Source organism: Elephas maximus, chromosome 1, assembly GCF_024166365.1.
Source record: "Elephas maximus indicus isolate mEleMax1 chromosome 1, mEleMax1 primary haplotype, whole genome shotgun sequence".
In the NCBI taxonomy this organism is placed as follows: domain Eukaryota; kingdom Metazoa; phylum Chordata; class Mammalia; order Proboscidea; family Elephantidae; genus Elephas; species Elephas maximus.
Genome location: NC_064819.1, coordinates 28,485,956 through 28,512,528, shown reverse-complemented (window position 1 = coordinate 28,512,528; position 26,573 = coordinate 28,485,956). Strand labels below are relative to the sequence as shown.

Below are 26,573 nucleotides of genomic sequence, written 5' to 3'. Positions count from 1 at the left end.
TATGGATATAATCCAATTTGGGAACAGAGTTTTCTTTCTTATGTTAATAAGGCCATACCGTGTAGGATGTATCTTGAACCTACTCACTTTGGAGATAAAAAAAGAACAGATTAGGAACAAGAAGCAAACACAAAGGACGGGAAAACAGATGCCATGTGGAGATCGCTGGGGAGTCAAGGAATGCCACTCTATTTACAGAAGCTGGAAAAGATCTTCCTCCTGAGACGAGAGAGATAGAGCCTTCCCCTAGAGCTGGCACCCTGAACTCTAGCCTCCTAAACTCTGGGAAAATAAACTTATTTTTTAAAACCACCCACTTGTGGTATTTGTTACAGCAGCACTAGGTAACTAAGACATAACTCAAAAGAAGCAACTAATCAACTCTTCTCCATTTTAATTTTCCTGCTCAAGTATGTTCTTCTCAAAAGGCCAACTGAATCCTTCTGCTAACAGAGCTCTCCAACAAGTATTTTTATAAATGGGATACCTCCAAGAGGTACTGAGGCCACTCAGAAAACGTCAAATACGCCTTGACATGAAGATTACTGAGGAAGTATTAAGTTACATACTTAGTTTTCTGAATTTTATAAACTTTTTTAAAAAAAGTATGTGATTAATATTAATTTCATTAACCATTAGCAATTTCCAAAACACACTTCCATTATTCCAGTGTGTCTATATCTGGTAATACTCTGCTTGCTTGAATTTCATCTTAAAATAAAGACTAAGAAAACCTGAATTAGAATGAACAAACACATTTTGGAGGTTGACTTTCACTGCAGAAAGAAAACATCAAGTCCTTTTTGATATAATGACTAACTGAACGGTCAGTGAGCATATGAAACAATGTTTATCAGCCAACAGATTCATTCCACCACTTTGATCATCGTTTTCCTTGACATTATTAACAGACAGAGGTTTCCCAACAAAACGGAAACTTTATTTTGACATAACTTCAGGAATGACGTTGGAGACCTTTTCCAAAGCGAAAAGTAAAGCTTTATCTTTTCATCAAAAGGAGAAAATAACTTCCTAGAGTTTACTGAAAACTCGAAGCAGAAAACAAAACATAGATTGTCACACAATTTGGTTACATTTCATACTTTAATGACTAAAATATCTTTGTATAAAACTGTTTCTGCTATATTTATACACCAACCGATCATATTTTCATTCCAATTATTTTTTACAAGGAGTGCAATTACCTTTTAAATAGTTATAAAAAAAATCATAAAATTCGTATTTAGCTCTAGAAAGACTGAAACCCTTCATACACGTTAAATGTGAAGCTCATTTGCAAATTCACATTCAATCACTTTAATATTAACATATATACAAAGGTACTGCCTTCACCAGCTTCTTCATTTAGGGTTTACAGGATGAGTCTTCCAGTGATCCATAAACAACATGTTTATATGACAGTCAGGAGTTTAGCTAAAATTCAACCTAAACAGTAATACAGGAGTATGGAATGGAAACCAAGGAAAAGTCTTAAATAGGGAGAAAAAGCCCCAAAGTCTCTATGCAGCAAGAAAAAAGGTCTTCCCAGTTTAGTTTCAAGATGGGTACCATCTGCCATTCATCCTATTTCCGAGGTCCTAAAGATAACATAAATAGAAATTAATATTGGTAACTTAATTTTCTGTTGCCTTCATGCAAATAAGAAGAAAAAATGAGTTTGCAAAGTCACAGATGATCGAGGTAAGATGACAGTTCAAAGTGATAAAATACATAAAGCTTAAAGTTAATTAAATTAACTTTTTCTTAGCGCCAATTAGTTCATAGTAAAAGAAAAGAAATTCACACAGACATAAAAAACTGGTAGGCTATGAAGATGAATCTAAACTAAAATCCTTACCCTCTTACAGTTCCCATTTCCTCTGTATAATCTCTATCAGATTTCCAATGCTCAATCTCAGCATTATTAACTAAATATTATATAATTATTTTTAAAATATTTATTAAAGAAATCAATACACCCATAAAAATGTACATAATAGTCAAAATAAATCACAAAGAGTAAGTTTCCATAGCTTTGGAAAACTGTCTGTTTTCCCCCATAATTTGCAATTCCACTCTTAGGTGGTATAGTAAAACCTGTGAAAGCTGGAACCTCTGTAAGGCAGAGACCCGTCAGAGAAGGGACACTCAAGTATTTCCCACTAAAACGAGTGACAGGCAAGTGGTAAGACTGCACCCTGTCATGGGGAAAACCTGTGAGACCTGGAAAAACAAGGCAGTCCCATCAAGTTCTGGGTCTCACAGGTTTCCTGGATATACCCAAGAGAAATGAAAACACGTTGACACAAAAACTGGTACATGCATGCTCATAGCAGCATCCTCCACACCAGCCAAAAAGGGAAAACAACCCAAACGTCCCTCAACAGAGGAATGGATGAACCAAACGCAGATCCACCAAATGGATGAACCAATGGAACAGTACTTGGCCACAAAAAGGAACAAAGCACTGATACATGCTACAGCACGGATGACCTTAACAACATCATGCCAAGTGAAGGGAGCCAGACGCAAAAGGCCACGAGCTGTATGACTGCATTTGATGAAATGTCCAGAACAGGCAAATCCACAGAGACGAGAGCAGATTAGGGGTTGCCAGGGGCTGGGGGCAGAGGAGACACTGGGGGTGGGGAGAATGCTGAGTGACTGCTGACATGTACAGGGTTTCTTTCTGGAGTGACGGCAACGTTCTGGATTTGACATGGATTTGACAGCGGTGATGGCTGCACAGCCTTATAAATATACTAGCAGCCACTGAATTGTGTACTTTTAAAAGATACATTTTCTGGCATGTGAATTATATCTCAATAAATTCAAAAAAGACTGTTTTCTCCTACCCTGGACCCCCAGCCCTACTCCTCAGAGAGAAGTGCCGTTAAAAATTTCTTTACATCCTTCCAGAAATGAGCATGTGTGTAAGAATCCCTCTCTTCTTAAACACAGAAGGCGACATTTTCTGTTTCCCCCGATCTTGGAGATCAGGCGGTGTCCGCACATACACACAGCCTTCACTGCTGACGGACGCATCCCACGGCATGGACGGAGCAGCTCATCAGGCTCCAGCCCTCTACAGAGCGGCACCGGGTGGGTTCCAGTCTACAGCTGCTTCACGTGCTACGATGCGCGTCTGTGTAAACACATCTTTGCACACGTCTGTGAGATAAATTCTAAGACGTGAAATTGCTGAGTCAAAGAATGTGTGTATTTTTAATTCGGATGTTGTCAAACCGCCTGCCAAAGAGTCGCACAGATTTACACTTACCCCGGTGGCAAACGAAATACCTTGCCAATGTTTTGGACGACTAGTTTTTAATCCTTGCCAATCTGACAGCTGAAAAGTAGCATCCTATGTTTCTATAATTTTAAGTGAGAATGAGCGTCTTTGTGTTTATAAGTATTTTTCTGTAAATTACCTATTCAGGTCCTTTGCCTGTTAGTCTTAAAAAACTACTTTAAAAAAGCAAAATAAACTAATTTCTATAACAAAGAGTACCATATATTTGGGTTAAGTAACTTCCAGTACATCTGTCTGTATCCACATTCTCTGCTGTTTAACTGTGACCTTCTAGCGCACGATAATCAAATTTTCATTTGAAAGAATTCTGGCAATTTACTAATGTTCACATGTGCAATTAACAAAGATCAGCTAATCTATTAATTGGCTTATGTGTGGGGTGATGGGAAAGGGGAAAGACGTTTTAGAAATGGGGGATAAAACCTGAAGCAATGTCTGGGGGATGCAGTATCTTCGGACAGTATGCCTTGTGGCAGGCAAGAAGCAAAAGGGCAAAATTTGGCCATGATATTTGCCCGTAATGCTACAGGATCCACCTGAAAAATATGGTTGGCCTTTTCACTGTAAAATGCAGAAAATATGGAATACTGTACAAGTCTGTGTATGCTGACAGGAATGGTGGAAAAAACTGGCAGTGGTTAATGTTGTGGGTTGAACTGTGTCCCCCAAAAAGATACGTCGAAGTCCTAAGCCCTGGTACCTATGAATCTGACCTTATTTGGAAAGAGGGCCTTTGCGGATGTATTCAAGTTAAAATGAGGTCGCACTGGGCTAGAGAGGACCTAATCCGATAACTGGTGTTCTGAAAGGAAGAGGGAGATTGGACAGTCAGACACAGGGGAGAACGCTATGAGAAGACAGAGCAGAGGCTAGAGTGAAGCTAGGAGGGGGCATAGAGCAGCGACTCCCTGCGAACCACAGAAAGAGCCAACCTGCTGAACCTGGATGTCAAACTTTTAGCTGTGAGAGAGCAAGTCTCTGCTGTTTTAAGGCACATACAGTTTGTGATGACTTGTTAGGAAATGAATGCAGTCAGTTATGTAATATTCTGGGCAGTTTTTGGTATCTTTGCAGGATTTCCCAGAAGTAATTTGCTTTAAATGTCTGGATTATAAATGCCTACCCTGGGCTTTGGTATAGCAGTCCTAGCCTGCTGCCTGTTTGCAGCCTGCTGCAGGGGGCACGAGGCTGTCCAGCTGTTGGCGATGCCCGGTATTAATCAGCCACTCATAAAACTTGTTCTCCACGAGCACCTGGAACTGCTTCCTTTGATCTCTAAAATTGCAGTCAAGAACAGAAAGAATATAAGAACATTAATTCACGTAAATTTTACTCCAATTATTACAGAATATTTTACTGGGATAATGTTAAATGATTAAGTATTCCTAGTTATCCATTTCTTCTTTCCAAATACCTTCTCTGTTTAGGGGACACTGGACCACCACCACCATCACCACCAAAAAAAAAAAAAAGATTGGTCAGATTTGTCAAGACATACTGTCGGTCATTATATTTTGTTCTACTGTGGTTATTCACTCAACAGGTATTTACTGAGGACCAAATGACTGCTAGGAAGTGTTCTGACTGACAGGACAGATGTGGGAAGAGAGGAGTGACAAAGCCTCCGTCCGGGCAGGTCTGCACTGCACAACTCCACAAGGCACCATTCACATTATGATCCACGGAGTCTCTGCCCCTTGTGGACCTTATATTCTAGTAGGGAATACAGGTAATAAATAAAATACGTCATATATGGTTAAGTAGTTGTAAGTACCTTAGGAAAAAATAAAGCAGGGTGAGGGAATGGAGAGTGTGGGAATGTTGTTTTAGAAAAAGAATGGCCAGAGAAGGTTCTCTAAGATGACCCTTGAGCAGGGGTCTGAATGAAGTTCTGGACAAGCAAAATGAGTACCTGCAGAACATTCCAGGCAGAGGGGAGAAAATGTGCAAAGGCTCTAAAGCAGGAGCATATTTAGCATGTTCACGATAAGAAAGAGTAGCTCCTGGCAGCTGGGAACTAGCTTAGCTGGGAACTATCAGCTAGACTTTGGTATAACTAGGAACTGGCTTGGCTGTGGAGCACCGGTGGTACAGTGGTTAAGAGTTCAGCTATTAACCAAAAGGTTGGCAGTTCAAATCCACCAGTTGCTCCTTGGAAACTCCGTGGTTTGACGGCAACAGGTTCGGGTTCAGCCTGGCCATGGTGTTCTCCTGCTGAAGAGAGTATCTACATCAGACAAGACCACTCTGTGCTGACGACAGATCAAGGTAAGAACAAGACCACTCTATAATCGTACCTCAGCCCAGACAAAAAAACCAAAGAAATGACTAAACATACTCTTTCCTGGCTAATATGAGTGACTGCTGCTTCTTTAATTACAGTTTTAGCCCCATTTCACTCCTCTTGCCTTCAAGATAAAATTTATTAAGATATAAAATCACAGAATTACCTTTACTTCCAGATAGCATCCAATTCACAGCAAAGCCCTGCTTCCTAGCCCTTCCTAAAATCACCTAACACGAGACAAAATCCAATAACTTCTTTTAACACCTTTTACAGAGATGAAACCCAGTTCCACACGTTCCCCAGCCTCCTGCTGAGATGAAACACAGTTCTCTCCCTCCTTGCAATAAAATCAACAAAACTCATCTTTGTTCTGCAGACATGTTCCTGGTGGCCTTTGGCTGGAGGGCAATGACAAAGGAATAGCAAAAAGGCTATATGGCAGGAGTTGGGTGAATGAGGAAAGCGTGGCAGGACACAGACGGTAAAGGCTTTGACGTATGATGGGAAGCCGTTGGAAGGGTCAGAGCAGGGAAGTGACACAATCTCATTTTCAAGGGATCGCTTTGGCAGTTTGTGTTCTCAAACTGATCAACAACTCTCCTGTCTTCCTATATTCCCAAAATTAAACTGACTGCTTTCATTGTTTCCAGTGTCATCATGGAGCTTGCTGTTTGGAAACATGACTCAATGCTTGCCACATTCCAGACTCTGTAATGTGTGGAAGCTTCTTACTTGTGCAAGGGAATCTAGACACCTAAATACGACACACATTCAAACAACAGAATTGTCTTAAAAGAATGTTTTTTCAATGATGGTCCATTTTTAAAATCGCATCATTGTAATGTGAAGAACTATTAACAATAGTTCCAAGAGAACAAGAGATATTAGAGGCTTCAAAGAACCCAGGCTCTGGAACCAAGCTGACTGGATGTGACTCCCGGTTCCTGTGTGACTCTGGGTAAGTGAATCTCTCAGTTTCCTCTTCTGTAATGGAATAATGTTACGAAGAATAAATGAGTTGATACATAGAAATATGGCACATAGCAAATGCTTAATACATACTACCTGTTATCACTGTCATCATCATTACTACATGACACGGTAGACTGAGAATGACTGGTCTATAGTATTAATGTCTTGGTGGCTCAATTCATGAGATATACCAAAAAGAAAACCCAACCCATTGCCATTGAGTCTATTCCAACTTACAGCGATCTTACAGGACAAAGTAGAAACCCCACAAGGTTTCCAAGGAGCAGCTGATGGATTCAAACTGCAGGCCTTTTGGTTACCAGCTAAGCTCCTAACCACTGCGCCACCAGGGCTCCTCATGAGATATAGACCAGGTCAAATGTTTGTAATAGGAAATAGCAGTATTATGATAATAGACTGCCAGGAAAAGTATGTTCTGGCAGGTAATGACTGTTTTTTTTTTTTTTTTAAGAGTCTGAAAACAACTGTATTACTATATGTATTTCACTTCTTAATCCATATGATGAAAACAAAACCATGAGAATGCATCCAGAGAATATCATGGCTGCATCAAGACTCCAATTACCACATAATGTTAGAACGAATTTAATTCTAACAGTCAGGCCTCAGATACTCTGAGTAAACAGTCTCACCCAGAAGATGTGTCTTACACATATAACTAAACAAGGTGTCTCACACTACTGAACACGGTATCTCACACGCATAACTAAACACAGCACAGCACACATCACACAGTGTCTCACAAGCACACTGCTACTGTATGCTATCTGATTAAATCTTCACATCAATCTAATGCGGTGGAAAACATACTTTATATATGAAAAATTAAGAGGCAGAGAGGTTAAACGACACACTTGGTGTCAAACAGTAAGTGACATGATCAATATTCACTCCTGAGTCTGAATCTAAGGCTTCCCACGATGATACAGACACAACTATCCAAAGAATAAGACTAAACTTGACAAAACCTAACCAAACTTAGAGACTTAATTAAAATAAGCATTTCTGTTCATATATCAAACAGCAGTTCTGGATCACCTGAAATAGAAACATTTTGGAATGGCCGCTACTCTCCAAGATAATGACAACCAGGGGAAAACAAAGCAAAACAGAAAAGGCTAACATCATGAAAACAGAATCCAAACATTAGAATTTTTCTAAGTCGTAAGAAAAAAAGCCATAAAAAGGTGTTATGAGGACATATGACCTTTCATATAAAAAAAAAAAAGGCCTCCAAAAAGAACCTGATACTCTTTACTCAAACTAGCTCCAGGTCTCAGATGGGGAATGCTACAGAAGGAGCTACCCTCCCTTCATCTTTGGGCACTATAACGTTTCTTGTTTTCCTCTTCTAACATCTCTAACAAATAAAACTTGCTAAAATACCAAAATACTTGTGCAAGAGTAATTACTTACTCTGAGCATCTCCTACTTTTAAGCTGGATATGCTATTCTGTCCAGAAGACAACTGATTAATCAAAAGTTTCTAAACTGAGCTCCAATTTTTGGAGTCATCTTTGATTTTCTTGCCGTCTTCATGAAATCTGGCACCCAGCCTGGCCTCCTTGTCAGAGTATTCCTGGTGTCCGCCCCCTTTCTCTCCACTCTAGTGCAGTTTCTTGGCACCTCAAGTCTGGGCTATTGTAAAGGCACTCTACTTCCTCTTTCAAATCTCTCTAACCAGAGGATTTTCTTATGCGCCAACCACACTGCCTTACGCATTCTGCGATCTGCCCCAGCATCTAAAACAGTGGCTTACACGTAGTAGGCATTTTACAAATGCTTCTGAATAAATGAAACACGACTTTCTGGCCTGCATTCCATTGCTCAAAGCCCTTTAAATGGCTCCTGCTGTGTAACTTTCACTGCCTGGCATTCAGGAGTCTACATAATTCAGCCCAATCTACCCACCCAACCCTAAACCCCATTAGCTCCGTACCCAGAATCCTACTTCAGTGATTGATTTCCAGGATACCCAAGGTCTGCTTCTACTTCCACATCTACTCCTCTGGTGTTGTTAGGAGTATTGGGCCCAGTCCTCACCTCCTGTCTAAACTCTGCTCATTGTTCGAGGTCCGACACAAATTCTGTTTCCTCCATAAATCCTCCCTGACTATCCACACTGATATCCACAGAATCTCCATAAACCATATAGGGGGTTCCTGGCTTTTGAGTTCAAAGGCCAGTATCCTTCAAATAAAATTGTGGAGTAGACATAATAAACCACAACCATGTTATTAAAAATAAGGTAGTGTAGTACCCCAAAAGTAGGAAGGAAATAATCTCAGAATAAAAGACAATATTTTAACTAGACTAAATTCAGCTTTATTTAAACACACTGTACTTATTTCTTACATTTACCATGGTCTAGGGAAGACTTTTATTAAAAACTGCCATTGGTCCTTTGGCCGCATCAGGAATCTGCCCTTGGAGATTCTGACCCAGTAAGTCCGTGGTGTGGTAGAGCTGGGGAACTGTATTTTTACCAAGCTCCTTGGAGGATTCGGATGCTTAACAACTAAAACTCGTCCATTTAGGTGCTGGATTATGTGGCACATTCTATATGTCATTTCGTTTACGTCAGTCTTGTATCTGCCAACTAAAATTAAGCTCCTTAAAGAAAGGGGTCTAATACTTAAGTATCACCCATTCCCATCCCCCAGCCAAACTTTGCCTAGCACACTGACCTGAAATCCAAGCCTTAACAAAAGATACCGTATAGATATATGTACGTACACACACAGTGTGTGTCTCTCTGTATACATCTAATTGCATTACCACAGCTATAAAAATATACAGATTAGTTTGTTTTCCCACGGAGTTTCACAAAAAGACAATTGCTTCTAGAAAATACTCACTTTGTCAAGCGAGCCTCCTTCACGGTTTTCTGCCAGATTTGTATCTTCTGTTCTCTTTGACCCAGTGCTTTCTGGTATGCAGGTGGAAGGCCCCCAGGTATCTCTGTGGTGTCCCCTTCCATTTCAAAGGGAATAATAAATACATAGAACTCACAAGGAGGTAAGAGCCGGAAGACGCTGGTGTCGCTGCTCTCTCTGCACACAACCATCGGACTATCCCAATAGTTAGGCACTGTGGCAAGGCCGGTCCTGGCCATGTGGTCCTCCAGCATTGGGTAATGGGTATGAAAAGGGGCAAAAGTTACTGCCTGGTTACCAGAGAGAATAAGTGGGCGTGTAGGCGTCAGCATATGAAAGACACAACCTGTCGTGGAAGAGAGGGACAAGCGATGGCAGACAGCAATGGCTTTAACATTGTCACAGCCGTGGAGGTGAAGAGCCGTCTGTACAGGGCCCAGGACAAAGGTGCTGTTCCTGCACTTCTCAATTGTCACAGATCTGAAAAATGAAAAGATGAAGGGAATTCCTCTGAATGAGAATTAGATAAACAACATGTCACTAAAATACTGTTCTCAGATGGCAAAAAAAAGGATCGATCCCAGTGCCAAGAAAAGGTCAAGGTGTCGGTGCGCTGTGAGGACCGTGCTTACCGTAAGGGAGACAGCAGGTAGATGAAAGACTCGTTGCACCGATGAATCTTTACGTGCGCCCCCACCAGAGTATCTGAGCTCTTGGCCAATGTCTGCTTGTAAACCTGGCTCATCACTACCAAGCGGTGCATCCTAGGGGCCACATGAGTATTACAAGCAATCTTAGCTCTTTTGGTCGTCCCTTCAACTATTTAAGAAAACATATAATAAATGAGATCAGCTTCAAATCAATGAAAAACAACCATATGAGCTTATTTGTGTTGACATGGAAACATCTAAAATTGGATGCATGTGAGGGGAAAAAAGTTAAATCTGGCTGTTGGGTAACAAGGTATTTGCTATACTATTCACTATACTTTGCTGTATGTTTGCAATATTTCATAATTAGAAGCCTATAATCCATTCAAAATTGCCTATAAATCTAAGCTTTTTCATGTCTATCCTTCAAATTAAGTTGTTGCTATCGATGCTGTTGAGTCACTTCTAACTCACAGGGACCCTATCTACGTACAACAGAATGAAACACTTCCCTGTCCTGAGCCATCCTCACAATCGTTGCTGTGTTGCAGCCACTGTGTCAACCCATCTCGTTGCAGGTCTTCCTCTCTTTTGCTGACCCTCTACCTTACCAGCATGATGCCTTTCTCCAGGGACTGGTCCCTCCTGATAACATGTCCAAAGTTCGTGAGATGAAGTCTGGCCAGCCTCATTTCCAAGAAGCGCCCTGGCTGTACTTCTTCCAAGGCAGGCTTGTTCATTCTTTTCGCAGTCCATGGTATATTCGATATTCTTCGCCAACACCATAATGCAAAGGCGTCAATTCTTCTTTTGTTTTCTTTATTCATTATCTAGCTTTTGCATGCATATGAGGTGACTGAAAACAGCATGGCTTGGGTCAGTCACACCTTAGTCCTCAAAGTGACATCCTTTGCTTTTCAACACTTTAAGAGGTCTTTTGCAGCGGATTTGCCCAATGCAATATGTCATTTGATTTCTTGACGGCTGCTTCCATGGGTTAGATAGCCTTTATTATCCTACTAGTGCCTACCCTAAGAACTTTCAGGAACTTACCTGAACCTATATTCCTTCATCAACATCAAGAATGATCTAGTATCTACTATATATTAATATATCTGAGAGTTTTTGCTCTTATACTAGACCAATACTTTGGTGGGATACAGAATTCTTGGATCACAATACTTTTTTTTTTTGCTGAAGAGTCTAAAAATGCTGTCCAACCATCTTCTGTTTTTTTAGTATTATGAAAATTCTGATACAAAATTAATTCTTTTAAACATTTCTATGGAACATATTTTTTCTTTATCTTCGAAATTCAGATGTTACAGTAATATATCCTAGTGCAGTTTTCTCCCCCATTAATTTTGTCTGTCGCTTGCCTTCAGGGAGGCTACCTACTGAGATGTGCACCTGAAGCCTCTTCTCTTAAATCCTACACCCAGACCCCAAGCAGCCACATATCACCTGGACCTACCCCTTCAGCCATAGCTGAACTACCAGGAATAGATACCCGCTGCAATCAAAGCCAGGTTGTCTCTACCGTAAATTTAAATTTCCAGTTTAGAAGCATCTAGTCTGCTTGTGTCTACGTAGCTAAAAAAGGCCCCATCTATACACCAACTCTCTGAGGTTGCTCTGTGGGATGGCCAAGCTCTGCTGTGTTGCACAAAAAATAGGACAGCCTCAAGCAAGTGGGTGTATGAGAGTGAGGAAGAGAGAGACTCAGAGCAGAGGAAAGAGAAAACTAACTACAGTTTGGAGTTTCTGTTAACTGCAACCAAAAGGACCCTAACAAACAAATCAACTCTGAGATTGTTGCTGCCTTGAGAAAAAAAGTCACATACAAAAGAGAGATACTCCCCCTGACGGAGCAGAGCAGTGGGATGCAGACCTCAAATTCTCATAAAAAGACCAGACTTAATGGCCTGACTGAGACTAGAATGACCTCGGGGGTCATGGTCCCAAGACCTTCTGTTAGCCCAAGACTGGAACTATTCCCAAAGCCAACTCCTCAAACAGGGATTGCACTGGACTATGGGATAGAAAATGATACTGGTGAGGAGTGAGCTTCTTGAATCAAGTAGACACATGAGACTATGTGGGCAGCTCCTGTCTGGAGGGGAGATGAGAAGGCAGAAGCGGACAGGAGCTGGTTGAACGGACACGGGGAACACAGGGTGGGGAGGAGGAGGGTGTTGTCTCATTAGGGGGAGAGCAGCTAGAAGTATATAGCAAGGTGTGTATAAGTTTTTGTATGAGAGACTGACTTGATTTGTAAACTTTCACTTACAGCACCATAAATAATAATAAAAAAAAGATACTCTCTTTTTCTCTTCCAAAGTAGCAATTATTTTCTTTAGGTTACAGAAGATATGTGATCATTAATACACCAGGAAACATTAGGTTCCTTAATTTGTCATCAATTTAATAAGCATTAAAAAATTAAAAAATACCTTGGTGAGCCCAAGCCAATTTCTTTCCTGACTTGAGACAAGCAGATGTACCAAATGGATTCCCAGTTAAGCAGGCTCTCACCCAGGCTTCCAGCTTGTAGAAAGAGAAGGTCTTGGAGATCTTCGAGAAGCCACTCTCTGCATGCAGCGGCTGCCACAGTGCAAGCTCATGAAATGGATAGATCTTCCTGGCTCCGCTCACTGTACCTTCAATGAGGAAGCTGAGCGCCACAACAGCTTCACGAGAGACAAGACTGCTGTGGGTCGAATGGAAGGATGCGGTGAGTTGTTCCGGCTCCAAAAGCAGCTCAAGGAGGTCTGACAGGTGGTCGCAGATGAAAGCTTGGTGACTATAATCATTCCAGTTCTAGAAAGCAAAAGAACGCACTCTCAACAGAACAAAGGGATTCTACAAGACCTGAAGCGTTTACATTTTAACTATTTTGTTTTTACACTTAGCCTTGTCTCAAAAAAAAAAAAGGTAGCCACATAAATCTTATAAAGTTTGCGGAGTTTTTTTTTTGTATGTGTGACAGGTATATATAGGCTTTCTCTACCTTAGCTAATTCAAAAGCAGTACTAATAGCTAACCCTTAGGGTATGTCAAGTACTAAGTATTGTATATATGTTAACATATTTAATCCTAAAACAATCCTAAAATAGATGCCATTAGCACCCCCATTTTACAGATGAGGAAAAGAAGATACAGAAAGGTTAAGAAACTTGCCCAAGGTCACGCAGCTAATAAATACTGCGTAAGTTTCAGATCAAATATAAAAATAACCACTGCATACATTCATTCAACTTGTGAAGCACTGGGCTTCTCTGTTTGTCTTCTATATTTAAAGAAGGAATTTCCAATTCTACTGGTTGAAACAAGACAACTGACCTCACAGTGACTGGATTTAAGAGAAATTATAACTTTGGGAATAAGCTTTCACTCATTCGTTTGACAGGTATTTTTTTTTTTTTGAGGACCTCCTATGTGGTATGAGCGGTGTCAAGTGATAAATATGCAAACTGAAAAACTGAGTAAGACATGGACCCTGTCCTCAAAAAACTCAGAGTCTACTTAGGGAGAAGACAATATAAACAAATAAGTACAACATGATGAGATTAGACCTATAGCAGAGACGGGTAAAAGATGTTCTATGCACATGAGGGGAACAACTAACTCCATCTAAAAAAAAAAACCTTCACAGTGACACGATGTGTGAACAGATCCTTGATTGATGTTGGTAGTTATGCAAACAGGTAAGGACAAACAGGCACTGTAGGCATACAGAACAGCATATGCAAAGACCCAGAGGGGTGAAAATACCTGCTGTGTGCAGAGAGCTGGGTTTTGGGTGGGGCGTGGGAAGCATGGAGCCCCTGAGTGGTGCAAACAGCTAATACACTCAGCTGCTCGTCAAAAAATTGAAGTTCAAGTCCACCCAGAGATGCCTCAGAAGAAAGGCCTGGAGATCTACTTCCAAAAAATCAGCCATTGAAGACCCTATGGAGCACCGCTCTCTGACACAAATGCGGTCATCATGAATCAGAGTCAACTCAACGGCAATTTGTAGGAAGCACACTGAGGAGAGGCAGCTGAAGTAAAACGGTAGGCAGGAACCAATCATCAAAGGCCTTGTATGAAATACTAAAACAAATGCATTTTATTTTGTGTGTGCTGGGAATTTTCAAACTATTTTTTAAATAGCTATACTTTTTTTTTTCCTTTTTAATAAACTCTCATTTGGATGCCAAAGGAAACGGGTCAAAGTAGAGTGGTCCACAGCTCACCTCCTCTTCCTCCCTCGTGCTACACCCGCCTCCCTCCTAGCAGGCCCTGAGGAAGGTCCACAGGGTACAGTTTGAAAATAACATTGACAATGAGGATTCACTGACAGAGTTTAAATAGGTGATAGATACAATCCAGTAACTGTATCCATCATACAATAATTCCTAAAATTGTATCCATACACAATACAATAATTCCTAAAATTAATTAAAGATGTGGCAAGATTATGGCTTTGGGAACCCTATGAGGCCATTCTATTCTGTCCTATAGGGTCACTATAAGTGAGAATTAACTTGACAGCAGTTCGTTTGGTTTTTTGTTTTGACTTTTTACAAAGTTCAGCACGGCAGGTGGAATGTAGACTAATAGAGTGACTAGTTGGGGCCTAATTACAAAAATCAAGGCAAAAAAGTCACTAGGATCTGTATAAGAGAAAGAAAAGGGACAAGGTTAAGAGTTATTTTGGAGGCAGAATCAGTAAGACTTGACAACTGGGTATGGGTGGTGAGAGAGAGCTCTTGGGTGGCTGGTGTAATGCTCATGGCATAAAGAATACAAATTAAGTGAAAGGAGGGTTTACTCACAGGGATACACAGTAGACTCCCAAACTGAAGTATAGGCAGGCCTCATAAGACCTGGAGAGCATCTGAGCCTGGTTCTCTTATGGGTCAGTGTTGCTCTGCATGTCTGTGCAATTCTCTTCTTTTCCTTGAATGACAAGCATCCTGTGTTTGGCTGGTTATCTCAGAGTTTCTAACCCCTCATAACCCCAGGTCACTTCTGATAAACCATTGCCACAGAGTCGATTCCAACTCATAGCAACCCTACAGGATAGAGTAGAACTGCCCCACAAGGTTTCCAAGGAGCGACTGGTGGATTCAGACTACTGACCTTTTGTTTAGCAGCCAAGCTCTTAACCACTGTGTCACCAGGGCTCCTTGTTTATGATGCACAGTGGCAAATTTGGTCCCAGTGCTATGGGAGCTTTCAGCTCAAGCACCCTCACCAACTGGTAACTTCTTAAGTCCCTGGGGAGACTAACTGTCCCAGGTCATCATTTCAAATTGGGCTAGTGTCAAATGCACACCAAGGAACGGGCTGGCCCCCTCCCAGTTCTAATCAGTTGTTGGGAGGGGTCATGATATAGCACAAACCAGTCACCACTTACTGGTGTTTACTGTGCAACAAGCCCTATGCTAGTATGTTATGGAATTTCACAGCCATTCAGAAATAGGCACTATTACCCCATTTATAGATGAACAAGGCTTAGAGAAGGTAACTGACTTGCCTAAAATCACATGGCTATTAGGTGGCACAGCCAGATCTGACTGCAGGCTGCCTTCGTTCAAAACACAATCTCTTAACAGTACCCATTCAGCAGGAGCCTCCTGTGTAGAGAGCCTGCAATCCGGACTTGGACATTCTGAATTTAAGGTACAGATAGGGCATTTATGTCAAGAGGTAAATATGAGGCAAGAACTCTAGGATGGAGAACAACTTAAGAGTCACTGAGGTCTATGAAGTCATGGGAACAGAAAGAATTATGTTGAATGTGGATGTCAAGGGAGGAGCAAAGAATACCACTGGCAGAATCCCAGGGGAAGAGGGGCATGTAAGGGCCAGGAGGAGAGAGATGCAGGAAAAAGTGTGAGAAGATGACTCAGAAGCAGAACCTGGAGGGTGTAGCAAATGAAATGTATGGGAAGGCAGATTTATTAAAAAGGAGGTTATAAAAATGCCAAATAATGAAGAGGATTTTTTTTAAGCCTCTGAACATTTTTAAAGGACCTGTGCATGATAGTAAATACTGAGAGCTACATTTCACTTAAATTTTTTCAAAATACTTTCATAAAAACAGGTAAAACATTTTCTTTATAAAAAAGGAAGGAAAGAAACAATGAGACATTTTCCAAAACTCACAATGTGAAACAGTTAAATTTAGCTACTGGGTGGCCACATTAGATATAATTACTTAAGCATGAGGAGGCAATACGAGAAGGTATTTTTATACAAAATTTTTTCAGTAGATTTCAATAGACTTTGCAAACACTACATCCTCTCATTTATCCTGTTAAACAAGCAGATTCAAATCCATCAGCATGTGGAAAAAAGGGGAATGCTTGCAAGAGTGATTTGCCCAAAAATCATGTGATTTTTGGGTCCATGAAGCAACTGAAACCACTGATTAAGATTACACACACTGATTTTGTTTTATAATTAAAAAAAAAAAGGTAATCAAATCAATGCTTGTATATAGAACACCAAGATAATTTCTGATGAAGATGAGCCATCTTCCTTACAAATGGCCCCTTTCATAGAAGAAGATTTAAGCAGTACCTTATTATGACAACTGGATTTTTCAGTCAGGTCGGGAGACTGGGATCGGTTTCTGGGACTAGGCCACTCTTCTCCAATCAAAGACGTCCTCAGGGAGACCTTGTTTAACTGCTGTATGTACAAGAAGAGCAGAAACTGCAGGCTGTCCACAGAAAGCTGTCCAAGAAGGGAAGAAATTATGAGCACATCTCCTGAAACCACAATTACTAGTCCACAACTGAGAAGATACAGTAGACTCTGGTGCTCATATATAGGAACTCCTGAAGTCAACTGAACTGAGTCCACTACCTTCCCAGAAAGCTGCAGAGAATCTATGGCCATAAAAATTCTCTCCCAAAACTGATGAAGGGGAAACGACGAAGTACATGCTTTGTTAAAGTACATTATTTCAGAAGTTTAAAAGTTTAAAGAAAACAAACAAACCTTACTTTGAATAAATAAATGAATAGATGGAAGAAGGAAATTTAGTTAGGACATTGGGGTTGGTTTAACCGAAGGTTCACAGGCCTATCAGTGAAACCCCTGAAATTGTATGCAATTTTTTCTGAGTATGCACATTTTGTGGTGAGGGTCTCATTTTCATCAAATTTTCAAAGGGCTCTTTAACTAAAAACAATTTCTGGTCCAAGAGTTGTTTATAACTGATTTCTTAGTTGAGGATGGGCACGGTTTGAAGCTCACCATTTGAAGTTCATGATTATCCTCACATACCCTTTCCTATGCACGTATAAACCCAAAAACCAAACCTGTTGCCATGGAGTCGATTTCTACTCATGGCGACCCGCTGGACAGAGTAGAACTGCCCCATAGCGTTTCCAAGAAGCTGCTGGTTGATTCAAACTGTGCCACCAGGGCTGGGTATACGAGTGGCAAAAAAAGTGGTGTAATCCATCTGGGTCTACTGTACTACAAAGAAGTTAGGCTATATTTACCCCAACGCTACCTGGATAAAAAGCATTATCACCTCAGGAACCTAAAAATACAGATTCTCAGGAGCCACCTCAGATCTATTCAATCAGCTTAGGACGTGTTGCCCCTCCGACGCTGTATTTTTTATTTTTACTTTCTTAAATTTTTTTATTTTGTGGTATCTATTTTTTCCACACAGTTGTGAAGAATAATACAAAGATTCCATGTAACCTTCAGAAAACTATCCTAGACTATCACACCCAGGACACTGATACAGTTAAAGTACAGAACATTTCCATCCACACAAGGACCCTCATGGTGGCCTTTTATAGCCACATTCACTTTCCTCCATCCTTCACCCCTCATTTACCCTTGAAAACCACTTACCTGTTTTCCATCTCCACAACTTGTCATTTCAACAATGTTATATAAATGGACTCATATGCTACATAACCTTTTGGGATTGGCTTTTATTCACTCAGCGTAATTCTCTGGAGATTAATCCAAGTCACTGTATGTATCAACAGTTCATTATTTTTTATTGTTGAGTAGTATCCCATGGTACGGATGTGCCATGGTTTGTTTAACCATTCACCCACTGAAGGACATATGAGTGTATCCAGTTATTGGCCATTGGAATAAAGCTGCTAAAAAATTTCACGTAAAAAAGTCTTTGCGTGAACATTAAGTTTTCATTTCTCTGGGACAAATGCCCAGGAATGCAACTGTTGTGTTCCGTAGTAGTCACGAGTTTAGATTGTTAGGAAACTGCCAAAATGTTTTCCAGAGTGTACCATTTTACATTCCCACCAACGATGTGTAAGCGATCACTTTCTCCACACCCTCGCCAACAATTAATGTTATCCCTTTATTTTTGCCATTTTTGATAGGGATATAGTGATGTTTCATCATGGTTTTAATTTGCATTTCCCTAAAGACTAATGATATTGAACTTCTTTTCATGTGCTTATTTGCCACGTCCATATTTTCTCTGGTAAAATATCTTTTACCCATATTCGGGTAGGATTATTTTTTAAGTGTTGAGTTTTGAGACTTATATATTCTAGGTCCTAGTCTTTTGTCAAATACATGCTTTGCAAATAATCTCTCCCCCTCTATAGCTTCTTTTCATCCTCTTAACAGGGTCTTACACAGAGCAAAAGATTTAATTTTGATAAAGTCCAATTATTCAATTTTTCCTTTTAAGGATCATGCTTTTGGTGTCAACTCTAAGAATTTTTGCCTAGCCCTGGGCCAAGAAGATTTTCTCCTGTATTTTTTTATAAAATTTTTATAGTTTTATGTTTTACATTTAAGTCCATGATCCAAGTTTTACTTAATTTTTGCATTAGGTGTGAGTCATAGGTTGAAGCTCATTTTTTGTCTATGAATGTCCAATTGCACCATTTATTTAAGTGGCTATCTTAAAATACACAAACATACAAAAAGGCTATCTTTACTGCTTCTGTACCTTTGTAAAAAATCAATTGGGCATTGATGTCTCAGTCTATTTCTGGGTTCTCTATCCTGTTTCACTGATCTATGTTTCTATTCCTCTGCCCATACCATATGCTTAATTACTGTAGCTATGTAGTAAATCTTGAAATTGGGAAGATTCAATTATTTTCTTTCTCAAAAATGTTTTAGTTATTCTTGTCCCTTTGCTTCCCATATAAATTTTAGAATAACCTTGTCTATATCTACCAAAAGAAAAAAAAATGCTGGTATTTTTATAGGAACTGCATTAAACCTATGCATCAGTTTAGAGAGTACTGACATCTTTAGTATTTTGAGTCTTCCAATCCATAAACACAGTATGTCTCCATTGATTTCTTTCATCAGCGTTGCATAGATTTCAGTGTACGGTCTTATATATGTTTTGTTAGATTCACACCTAAGTATTTTCATTTATTTTAGCAATTGTGATAGTGTTGTATTTTTAATTTCAATGTCTGTATGTTCATTGCTAGTCTGTAGAAACACAATTAATTTTTCTGTTTATCTTGTAACTTGCAATTTTGCTGAACTCAATAGTTCTAGTAGGGTTTTTCGTAGATTTCCTACATAAATAACCATGTCATGTGGAAAGAGGGATTTCATTTCTTCCTTTCTGGCCTGTATGCCTTTTTTTTTTTCCCCCTCTCCCTTTTTTTGCCTTATTGCATTGGCTAGAACTTCTAGCACTATGTTGAATAAAAGTGGTGAGCAGACATCCTTGTCCTGTCCCTGATACTGGAGGAAAACACTGAGTTTTTCACAATTAAGTATAATACTAGGTGTAGGTTTTTTCATGGATGCTCTTTATCAAGTTGAGGAAGTTCCCCGCTATTCCTAGTTTTTCTGAGAGTTTTTATCATGAGAGGGAGTTGAATTTTGTCAAATACTTCTTCTGCATCAATTGATAAGATCATTACATTCTTCTTCTTTAGTCTCTTAATATGGTGAACTACATTGGTTTTTGAATACTGAACCAGACTGGGATCCCTGGAATAAACTCCACTTGGTCACGATATGTAATTCTTTTTATATATCGCAGAATTCTATTTGCTTATATTTTGTTAAGGATTTCTTACCCTCCTCGTCTCTCTGCCCTGCCCCCACAAACCTCAACAATTCACCTCCAGACACCCACTAGAATATCTTATCTTAAAGTATAAATTTACTTAGGTCTCTACCAGGAAACCCTGGTGGCATAGTGGTTAAGTGCTATGGCTGCTAACCAAAGAGCTGGCAGTTCGAATCTACCAGGAGCTCCTTGGAAACTCTATGGGGCAGTTCTACTCTGCCCTGTGGGGTCGCTGTGAGTCGGAATCGACTCGACGGCACTGGGTTGGGATCTACCTCAATTAAAAACTCTCCAAGCTATATTAGAACCTAGCTATAAAATGAAGCCCAGATTTCTTAGCACAGCAGTCGATGTCATGATTTGACTCCTCCTACATTTCTATAGGAAAGCCCTACGGGACAGTTCTACTCTGTCACATGGGGTTGCTATGAGTCAAAATCGACTCGACGGCACCTAACACCACCACATTTCTACCTTCAGGCCCACCTCTTCACTCCACTGTCTCTCCTGTCCCGAAAACATCCAACTATTTTTAGACCCTAAAAACACCTTACTCTCTCTCACTTCCTTGATTTTGTACATATTTCCATTTTAACAATTAGTCGTTATATTATCATCATTCCTTCATATGCTTGCTTCCTCATGAGACTGTAAGATCCATGTCTTCCCCACGTTTATATTCTTAGGAACTAGCACAGAATCTGGCCATAGTAAGCACTCAAAAAATCTGGAGCTTCGTAGGTTCTATTTATTTCTGTATCTACACACCCACTCTGTAACTGGCACACTGTTGTTGTTAGTTGCTGTCAAGTCAGCTCCAACTCATGGCGACCCCATGTATAATAAAATGAAATACTGCCTGGTCCTGTACCATCTTCAGTGTGTCTGAGTCCAGTTTTGTGGCTTCTGTAGTCCCTTCCAACCTATAGGGCTCACCTTCCAGCACTATAATGGAAAATAGTCTATTGTGATCCATAGGATTTTCATTTGCTAATTTTTAGTAGATCATCAGGCCTTTCTTCTTAGTTTGGAAGCTCTGCTGAAACCTGTCCACCATCACAGCAACACACAAGCCACCACAGCATGACAAACTGACAGATGGGTAGTGGACCCAGCACGTAGCAGGTACTCAACAAATGTTTGATTAATGAATAACTGTAATGCCCTTCCCCTCTTGCCAAGCTTCTTTTCAATTTCCAAAACCTTGTTTATATAGTACCTCATGTGGCAGAGACTGGCTAGAAGACAATTAAACACCTTTTACAGTCTTCCTGGGCACAGAGTTAGATTACATTTCCCAGTCTCCCTTGCAGTTAGATATAATATGACTGAGTTACAGTCAATTGAATGTGGGTAGATTTATAGATACCACTTTCAGGCCTAGCCCACAAAACTCACCCAAAAGAAATGGAAGCAAAGGACTCTTAAGGCCCCAGTGGCAATAGCTGGGGAAGATGGTATTATTATTTACAATGGCTCACTTCCCCATTCTCCAAGAGGCTAATATGGCTCTGTCAGTGGCTGTGGAACTTGCCTTATATCTAGAGAGGGGAATTTACCTTCCCATCTCATTGACTTTAGACTTAGTCATGTGACAAAGCTTAAGCTAATGGAATGAAAGTAGTAGTTTACGTTCCATCTGAGCAGAAGCTTTAAGAGGCATCATGAGTTTCTGCTGTTCTTCTCTGTCACAAGAACAGGCATGACCTACAGAGGGGCTCTTTCTTCAGCATGGGTCCCTTCAAACGAGAAGACACATAGAGCTAAGCAACAGCCTGGAACAAAGCCATAGCTGAAGTGCATCCTACATGCACCATGAACAAGAAATAAACCTTTGGTGCTATAAGTCACTGCATTTTTGTTTGTTCTTTACTGCAGCAAAACTGACTAACAGTAACACCAAAAGATAGGAGCCTGAATCCCTAAATCATCACACAGAAAACAGCAGCCCAGAGATTCATTAAAACCAGGAGCACCTGTGCTGGATTGCTCCATGAATGAGAAATAAATTATTGTTGTGCAGAGCCGCCAAAATGCTGAGATTGTTTGTTACCGTAATTAGCCTATCCTGATTAACAGACCTCCTCTGTGGAGCCTTTCCTGATTACCAGAATGAATGGTTCTCTATTTAATTTCTGTACTTTATGGATACTTTTATTATTATACATATCACACTATTAAGTAGTATTTTTAACACACCAGCCTCCCCACCTAGTCTGTAAGCTCCATGAGAGCAGAGTGCTGTCCTGATCATCTTTCAATCCCAGCATGCAGCAGATACTCATTTGAAAATAATCAGGCACCCTCACTATAACAGGTTAGTGGTTCATAAGTACTCACCCTAAAACATTTTAAAAATCAGTGAAGATATTTCCCTCTTTCAATTACAGAGTTCCTACAACATTATCGCTTTGGGAGTAAGGAGAATAAAGATTAATTCATTAAATACCGCCAAACTGGAAGTGTTAAGACTGAAAGGGTGCTTTGGGGTCACAACGGTCATTAACCTAAAACCACAAATTATACAGATAGTACAAAGATTTTTAAAAAACCAAACCCATTGCTGTCAGGTCGATTCTGACTCAGAGCAACCCTACAGGACAGCACAGAACTGCCCCACAGGGTTTCCAAGGCTGTAAATCTTCATGGAAGTAGACTGCCACATCTTTCTCCCTCAGAGTGGCTGGTGGATTTTAAATGCCGACCTTTCAGTTAGCAGCAGAGCACTTCGCTACTGTGCCACCAGGCTCCCAGTACAAAGATTAACAGCTTATTTCCTAAAATAATTAAACACCCACACCCCTATACTCATAAATCTATACCTGATTTCTCTGCTTTTCAACTTCATCCTCAGATGTGCAGTTGGATATAACCTCAGACCATTCCAGGCGCTCCTCCGGTGTCCGCACCACGAGACTATCAAATACTTCAAAGTAAAGCCACGCCAGGTCCTTAGGCAACTGCAACTTCCCACATGCGATGTGCCTCCACGTAGACCAGTAGAGGCGTGGGTAAGCTCCCTCTGAGGCCCGGGTTCGCACATAGGCAGATATCTTCCTGAGGTAATGAAGGCTGAACTTGGACGGCCGGGGCATCTGCAAGGCGCCCACTATAAAGGGTTCTGCTTTCACCCACAGGAGAACTCCGGACTGATCCATATTATCTCTAAGGACATCTGTGGGAGAAGGCTTCTTTGCATACCTAGGAAACAAGTTTCTTCACAAACTGATTCAAAACAAAACTCATTTATACATTTTCTTGGGAGATGAGCATTCCCTTAGCTGTTTTTCAACGTACTGTATCAGAAGAGTTTGTTGGTTAGATAGCATTACAGATTATTTGAGCAAGAAAAATTTTGTGATTAAGACAAAATTATCTCACTTGTATACTCAGAAATGGCAGTTTTAGGAAGAGTGAATAAACGTGTGAGGTATGAATTGGATCCTGGCTATCGGGGCAGGTGAAAAGAAGGCCTGGGGAAAAGATTCATTCCATTACTGGAAATCTTGTTCTACCCTGAGGGGAACGTCCACAAAGTTAAATCATTTACATATAGAGCACAGTTGGTTAAAGATTTGGAGGTGTTAGCTGATGGTAGAAGCTCAATACTAACATGACGGGGCGGTCAAGAAGGCCACTGCAAACTGTGGAGTGAAGGGTTATTTTACCCAGGGAATTTGGTCTCTGTCCCTAGTTCTTGGGAGATAACCTCTAAAACCTTCGAATGCCTTTGTTATTTATGGAGGGCACCAGACCACACAGGACAGTTTATACAAACGAGATGACCCATGGTGGGGACTGGCCATTCCAAAAAGACCCACCTGCGATATCAGCTGGACTTATGGGGAGAGGAAGTGAGCTTGAGATTGAATTCAATCACATGGCCAGTGATTTGATCAATCATGCCTCTGTTACAAAACCCCAATAAAAACTCTGGACACTGAAACTCGGGTGAGCTTCCTAAAGACATCTGTGCACCAGGAGGCTAACACATCCCTGGGAACATGGAAGCTCTGCATCTGGGACCCTCCCGGGCCTTACCCTGTATCTCTTCTTTTGTATCCTTTTTGCTTATAATAAAACTGTAATCTTAAATATGGTGCTCTCCTGAGTTCTGTGAATCATTCTAGCAAGTTATCAAATCTGAGGGGATAGTGGGAACCCAAGCATTTGCAGTCAGCTGGTCAGAAGTTTGGGTGGCTAGGAACCCCTGACCTTGTGGCTGGGACCTGAAGTCTTGGGCTGACTTGGCAGTCCGGAGGACTGTTCCCTTAGCCTGTGAAATCTGACCTAAGTCCCTGTGGTTAGGGTCAGAAAAACTGATACCTCTGCAGTTGGTGCCAAAATTAAACTGAAATGCATTTGCCATTGATATTTAGATAAACCTAGCAAAAATAGATCAAGGGAAGTTAAAAACATCTTTACTCTCTGTAACTATTGTGCTTAGTTCAAGTGCTATACTTTTAGATTCTGTTCGTTGTTTCATTGTTGTAACGGCAATGCATGATTTTTACAGAGTATTTTATTTTAAAAAGTGGAGAAATCATCCATAGTCCCACCACCAAATGACAGCTAGTTAATATTTTGTAGTACTTTCTGTCTTTTTTCTACTCATAATCGGATGTTAGTTTGCCTCTACATTTTCATAGTTGTGATAATGGCATATATACAAATCCATATCATGGCATCATCAGTGCTTCATATCGTTTAAAATAATTGTAGTCTAGTTTATTAAATAGTTCTCCCACTTTCAGACACTTAGTAGGTTCAAAATTTTTCACAAAATCAAAATAGGCATAATATTGATAATTTCTGAAGCCCAGTGATGGGTTATGTGAGGGTTTATTTACCTATTCTACTTTTGTGTATGTTAAAATTTCTACAATAAAAGGTTTAACATTTTTGTTATTATAAATACTGTTCTTATTACCATCTTTCTACATATTTCCTGCATTGTGAATTATTTCCCAAGGAAAATTCTAATATTTGCAAGATGAAGTAACACTGACATTTCTGAAGCTACTGACATACATTCCCACTGCTTTCCAAAACCCTTGTATCAAATTATACTATGGCTTGACCACGGGTATCCTCTTCACTGACCATCCCTCAGCATTAACATCGTTTAAATAAATCTTTCCTTATATAAGATGAAAAATGCTTCATTGCTATTATTATACTTTTCATTTGTATCAAAGAAAACTGTGCTTCTTTTGGGAACTGTCTGTTCAAGAAAATAATTGACATCAATGGAGTACTTCCTATGAACCAGAAGCCATGCTAAATATTTTGCATATTTCACCCACTTTCATCCTCACAACCACCTGGAGGGACCTATGATTATTCCCATTTTCATATGAGGAAACGGGTTCAAAGAACGGCTTGCCCAAACTCACGTGCTTAATTGGCACATATGTGGATTAGAATTCCGGTCTACCAGACTTGAGAACTGTGTTGCTACAAATATACTTAGGGAACCCAGCTTTGGGATGCCCCCTGAAAAACAGGAGTGGATCCAGTGGAGAGCCACAAGAATGACGAGCCTTAGACATGACACCATATAATGGCCAGGGCGAAGGAAAGAGACAGTGTGCGCCCCAAAGAAGGAAGGGTGAGGATCGGTAAATGACAGCTATTTTTGAATATGGGTATGGTTTAGCGTCGCTCTGAGTAAAACTAGACGACGAAAGTGACGTGAGTAAGATCTTAGTTCGCCCCCAAATGGACACAGGCTGCTCTGTGAGGTACTGGGAAACCGTGATGGCGCAGTGGTTAAGAGCTCGGCTGCTAACCAAAAGGTCTGCTAGTTGGAATCCCCTGGGCGCTCCTTGGAAACCCTATGGGGCAGTTGTACTCTTCCCTGTAGGGTCGCTGTGAGTCAGAATCGACTCGACGGCAACAGGTTGTTTTGGTTTGCTGAGGTACTGGGTTCCTGTCCCTAAATAGCCAGGTCGTGGAGATGTACCCTGTAAGGTCCCTTCTACCTGCGGGACTCGAGAGGACCAAATATGTAAACAAACACAAGCTGGGCTCTTTCTCTCTTCAGAAACTCCCCCGGGGCGCTGGGGCACCTTAAGATCTTTCAGGCGGGGAGATGGGCGTGAGGCCCACGGCGGCCCCCCTGAGGCTTCACCTGAGCTCCCCAAGCGACACGACCGGCTTCCGCGACCGGAAGCCCCCGCTGACAGGGTCCGCAGGGGACCCGAGGCCTGGCCAGCGGGAAGGCAGCCTACCCGACCCCAGCCCGGAGCTCCACCGGCCCATCCCTCCAGCCCTGGCGCCAGCCCACGCGCGGTTACCTGCGAAGGCAGGCAGCGCTCCGCCGGCCTCTCCACGCGCCGCCGCGCCCCACGTCGCGCTCGCCCGCCCGCCCCTCGCCCTCTGCCGCGCACCGCCGCCAAACACA

The 26,573-nt window shown here is 41.0% G+C and overlaps 1 protein-coding gene across 2 annotated transcripts; it reads right to left on the bottom strand.

The window, feature by feature from the left end:
* Nucleotides 1-686: 686 nt before the first annotated feature.
* TBCCD1 (TBCC domain containing 1) lies at nucleotides 687-26,573 on the bottom strand. 2 transcript variants are annotated; one of them, XM_049880805.1, is made up of 8 exons: nucleotides 26,467-26,573; nucleotides 22,990-23,368; nucleotides 16,693-16,848; nucleotides 12,573-12,939; nucleotides 10,102-10,288; nucleotides 9,452-9,949; nucleotides 4,437-4,588; nucleotides 687-1,598 (listed from the first exon to the last, which is right to left on the bottom strand). In XM_049880805.1, exons 2-7 carry the CDS (start codon nucleotides 23,323-23,325, stop codon nucleotides 4,459-4,461), a joined length of 1,674 nt encoding a protein of 557 aa, XP_049736762.1. In that variant the 5' UTR covers nucleotides 23,326-23,368; nucleotides 26,467-26,573; the 3' UTR covers nucleotides 687-1,598; nucleotides 4,437-4,458. The 2 variants fall into 2 exon arrangements, with proteins under 2 accessions (XP_049736762.1, XP_049736771.1); XM_049880814.1 differs by lacking the exon at nucleotides 687-1,598 and having other exon boundaries at nucleotides 4,499-4,588; nucleotides 9,606-9,949.